The sequence below is a fragment of the Arachis ipaensis genome, chromosome B07 (genome assembly GCF_000816755.2).
Source record: "Arachis ipaensis cultivar K30076 chromosome B07, Araip1.1, whole genome shotgun sequence".
Classification (NCBI taxonomy): Eukaryota; Viridiplantae; Streptophyta; class Magnoliopsida; order Fabales; family Fabaceae; genus Arachis; species Arachis ipaensis.
Window position 1 is genome coordinate 51,072,807 of NC_029791.2, and position 4,889 is coordinate 51,077,695.

The following is a 4,889-nucleotide window of genomic DNA, read 5'->3' on the forward strand; positions in this document are numbered from 1 at the left end:
TGTTTAATCGGCACACGGGTGGAACCTATACAGGGACTAAACTTATGCAAGTGTTTTGGATCCATTTCAACTAATGATCAAATCAAGATTGACGAGTGGGTTTCATCGTAGATATGAGAGTATTTTAGAAATTAAAAACATACATTTATTATCAAGAAAAAATGTCTACATGTCATTACTTGATTTGCAAAATGGATAGAACGAACCTAAACAACTACATCGAAGTTTTTCCCTTATATACTTTCATAAGAAACAAATGTTGAATTTTTCATAAATATCAGATAAACTGCTAAACATAGTAATTTATTTGTATTTCCCAGGATAGGTTCCAGTTAGATCATAAATCGATGTCAACATTCTTTCCACCATCCTCATATGACCTGCACTTACGAGCAATTGTAGATAACAAGGACTAAAGTCACAAAGCAAAAAAGCCTATGAAAAATAGCCTACAAAAGGCAAATCAAATTCTCAAGGTTGACGCTGCATTTCGGGAATGGCAACAATAAAACCAAACTAACATCATTGCTATGCTAATTCAAGCGACGCTCGTTTTTTATGTGGCAGCGATGACCTAATGCTGGTCCTTGGGAATGTCAAGGTCTTTAAATACTGGACTGTCAACTCCAACACCCATAGCATTGAGACCGTTGTCAACATATAGAACAGTACCAGTTATCGCAGATGCCAGTGGTGACGCTAAGAAGGCTGCCGAGTTACCAACCTCGTCTGTGACATGGAGTTTTAAGTCAAATGAGCAAATAATCACATTGAAGGTGGGAAAAAAATCGGCAAGATATATGACAAGGAAGGATTCTGATAGAAATATTACCTGCTGATAGTTCTTTCTGTAGAGGTGCATTGGCGATTGAATAATCAATCATCATATCGATGAATCCAATTGCTTTTGCAGCACGGCTTCTCAGCGGACCTATAGGCAGCATCATTGTGTCAATATGTGAATCAGAAAAAGGAAATTGCAAAAGACATAAAGCAAAAGATTTCAAAAAATAAATTACATCAGAAAAGCAGAGTTTTCCACGCCAAGAAATTATACTTAAGGAGGACCTTTAATCAATTTATTAACTACTGACTAATTTAGATAGAAAGACAAATCAAGAATCCATTATACCAGCAGAAATAGTATTGACTCTAATCTTGCGCTTTCTCCCAGCTTCAAAAGCGAGCACCTGGAAAAGTATAAAATATGACAATTTTAGGCATCCATCAGTGGGGAGAAACTAAAAACCAAGAATGGCATGCATCAAAGTCAGCCTATGATATGGTAGAGACGTAGAGTTTGAAGAAAAGTTAAAAGTTTACTCGAGTGTCACTTTCTAGTGCAGCCTTAGCAGAACTCATACCACCACCATACCTGTTTATAATTTTTGTTCAGTAAAGTCAGTCTATTTATATGAAACTTAGAATAATACAGGCCTTAGAAAGCATAATCAACATACCCTGGAATTATCTTCTCGGAAGCGATGTATGTCAGAGAAATTGAAGATCCACCTAAACAGAAATAGAAAGGTAAGATACAATGACAAACCAATCAAAGGTGTGATTTAGTGGAAGCCATCTTAGAAGAGGTTCGTGCCTGGGTTCATGATTGGAAGAAAATGCTTGAGTAAAGAAACATAGGAGTAACTAGATGCGGATAAAGCAGCAAGATACCCGTTCCGCGATGTCTCCAACAGTGGTTTGGTCACCTATAACAGGGTTGACCACTTATTAAAGCCAGATCATAACCACATAAAAAAATCGATTGCTTATCACTAAATTTACATACCTCAGGTCCATTTGCAAGTGAATGGACAAGGATGTCTATGGTGCCGAAGTCTTCCTTAACAGATTCAGCAACTTCCTGAAAATATCACAACAAATAAGAGATGTAACAGGGCTAGTCAAAGATGCATCCGCAAAAAAAAAAAAAATAAATATAAGTAACTAAGATGATATCACTTCAGGTTTTAACCATGCAAAAAAAAAAAAAATAAATATAAGTAACTAAGATGATATCACTTCAGGTTTTAACCATGCAAAAAAAAAAAAAATAAATATAAGTAACTAAGATGATATCACTTCAGGTTTTAACCATGCAAAAAAAAAAAAAATAAATATAAGTAACTAAGATGATATCACTTCAGGTTTTAACCATGCAAAAAAAAAAAAAATAAATATAAGTAACTAAGATGATATCACTTCAGGTTTTAACCATGCAAAAAAAAAAAAAATAAATATAAGTAACTAAGATGATATCACTTCAGGTTTTAACCATGCAAAAAAAAAAAAAATAAATATAAGTAACTAAGATGATATCACTTCAGGTTTTAACCATGCAAAAAAAAAAAAAATAAATATAAGTAACTAAGATGATATCACTTCAGGTTTTAACCATGCAAAAAAAAAAAAAATAAATATAAGTAACTAAGATGATATCACTTCAGGTTTTAACCATGCAAAAAAAAAAAAAATAAATATAAGTAACTAAGATGATATCACTTCAGGTTTTAACCATGCAAAAAAAAAAAAAATAAATATAAGTAACTAAGATGATATCACTTCAGGTTTTAACCATGCAAAAAAAAAAAAAATAAATATAAGTAACTAAGATGATATCACTTCAGGTTTTAACCATGCAAAAAAAAAAAAAGAGTGCATATATACCTGAACTGTCCATTTACTGGATCCAGCATATCGCTTGTTTGTTTTTATCTACACAATTTTCAAAAAATAAATAAATCATTATAATGATGTAAATGATCACTTGCATGCAGTTCGCATCTTTGTAAAAAGCAGGGAACTCTTATTTACATCTTCTGGTACATCCTCAGGATTGTCAAAGACGGCATCCAAAGGATAAACTTTAGTGATCTCCATCAATGACCCATCTGGTAACCTGTAAAACAGGATTCCTCATCAGACCTACTACATAGTCGAACAAACAAAAGAAATAATAGCAACGTTTAACATCATACACGCGTGACTCATCAAATTTTCCACGTCGCAAGCTTGACTCAAAAATATTCAAAGCCTGCAGAAAAGGTTCACAATTAATAGGTGTTTTCACTACAAAAGGACTGGAAATTTATGTGCAGATCCAAAAGCCTGCAGACAGTAGTCAATTGTCATGCTGACCAATAGTTACCTATTTTTATCCAAAAGAAATAAATACTTACAGGTACCCATGTGCCGACTAAAATTTGAGCTCCTGCTGCAGCGAGAGCTTTTGCAATTGCCCATCCATATCCGTTGTCATCAGCCACACCGGCAATAAAAGCCCTTTTACCTACATAGAATGCTTTAGTCGGTAGAGCATAAACTGTTCTATGACAGAAAATTTATGATAACACTAAATATTCATAAAAACATCATTTTGTAAAAAAAAAGTTGGTGAAATATTTGCAAGGAAATTCAGATAAAACAGAACAATAACCTTTCAAGTCAATTGGTAATCCTGAAACCAGACTCTTTTGACTAGAATCAGACATTGCCTTTGTAACAATTCTTTCAAATTTTATGGTAGATGATGTAAAAACCCGCTGGAAAGGTTGCACAGATGAAACATGACACACACTTGCAAGTTTGTTCCATGATCCCACCATGGACTTTCCAGAAAAAGCCATAACGTTTGACCTTTGTGATGAAGGAATACATGACCTTGACATTGCCGTTTGCAGGCCAGAAAACGGTGTTGTTGCCATTTTCAATGAGTGCAGTATGGCAGAAGAGATCCTATATATAACAGGGGATTTGCATCAATACAGGGGGGCAAAACACTATTTAAAATAAATCATTTATTGCTTACATGGATGGTTAAATGACTTAAATCTGTCCAGATTCTAGAGGTCACAAAAAATGAACATGCAAAATTTGGTGCGTTTGGTTTGCATTTTCATTTTCTGCTTTCGGAATTTTACGGAAAAAAAAAAAAAAAAAGAGAAAACAGGATTTTATTGTTTTTCTCGTCTTCTCTTTTCCCAAAAATAGAAAATGAAATCACAAACCAAATGCCCTGATTCAATAGTTCACCATTACTTTTTGGAATTTTACAAACCTCACTTAAAAAATTGCTATTAACCAAAAAAGCTTGAACCGATGCAACAAAACATTCTAAATCTTGAGAAACCAGCTTCCCCAATGAGGCAATATTAAGCTTAGATAGTATCCCAGGGTCAAAAACAAGAAAAACGATAGCAGAGTATCTTTAATTACAATCAACTTGCGATTTTATTTCAAACATCTACCTAATGAAGGCTAAAACCCTTTTAGCACTCTCATAAGACTAGCAATCTATGTATCTCTTTACACATGTATGAGAACTGCCAAAAGAAAACGTAGTTTTCATCCATCTGTAACATAAATTATTTCTCGGATCTTCGTATACAAATAAAGCTTAACTGAACAGAGAATACAGCAAAATGCACATGAATCCGTGATATAAAACAAAATAAAATAAAATAAAAACCAAAATTTCAGCCCATATTCTTTAACGAAAGATAAATCCATCAACAGTGTCATGAATCCCACAGGAATAAAAAAAAAAATCTTCATTTCCACTAAACCCCACATATACTTTTCACGTGAAAAACCAGTAATTCAACAACTTAGATGAGACTAACACAGAGAGAGAAGATGGAGTGCTAGCATTACCTTTTGGGAAGTAGAAACGCCAATGTGGGATAAAGATGAAAACTTTGAAGCAGCAATGTTGGTTAAGTAAGAGAGAAAGGGGTGGTTGGGGTCGATGAGAACGAAGCTGAGTTGCAAGGAGTAGACACTGAAAGGAGTTGGAGGCTTTGGAAGTGTCGCAATTGTTGTGTTGAGTGTTTACCTGTGAAACCAAGTTTAGTGGTACCATGTGTACTGCACGTGCTGTCTCTGACCTT

General features: G+C 34.1%; 1 protein-coding gene across 1 annotated transcript; it reads right to left on the reverse strand.

The window, feature by feature from the left end:
• LOC107609228 (enoyl-[acyl-carrier-protein] reductase [NADH], chloroplastic) lies at positions 249-4,838 on the reverse strand. The gene is made up of 13 exons (XM_016311109.2): positions 4,654-4,838; positions 3,437-3,735; positions 3,180-3,289; positions 2,979-3,034; positions 2,815-2,899; positions 2,668-2,715; positions 1,790-1,864; positions 1,598-1,709; positions 1,461-1,512; positions 1,324-1,375; positions 1,133-1,190; positions 833-931; positions 249-729 (listed from the first exon to the last, which is right to left on the reverse strand). The coding sequence occupies exons 2-13, from the start codon at positions 3,702-3,704 to the stop codon at positions 575-577; spliced, it is 1,170 nt and encodes a 389-aa protein (XP_016166595.1). The 5' UTR covers positions 3,705-3,735; positions 4,654-4,838; the 3' UTR covers positions 249-574.

Coding starts and splice junctions, on each gene's coding strand:
- LOC107609228 (XM_016311109.2), bottom strand. CDS start 3,704: ATGGCAACAACACCGTTTTCTGGCCTGCAAACGGCAATGTCAAGGTCA. Junction 1,865..2,667: donor CCAGTAAATGGACAGTTCAG/GTATATATGCAC, acceptor TGATATTTTCAG/GAAGTTGCTGAATCTGTTAA. Junction 730..832: donor ACAGAAAGAACTATCAGCAG/GTAATATTTCTA, acceptor TCCATGTCACAG/ACGAGGTTGGTAACTCGGCA.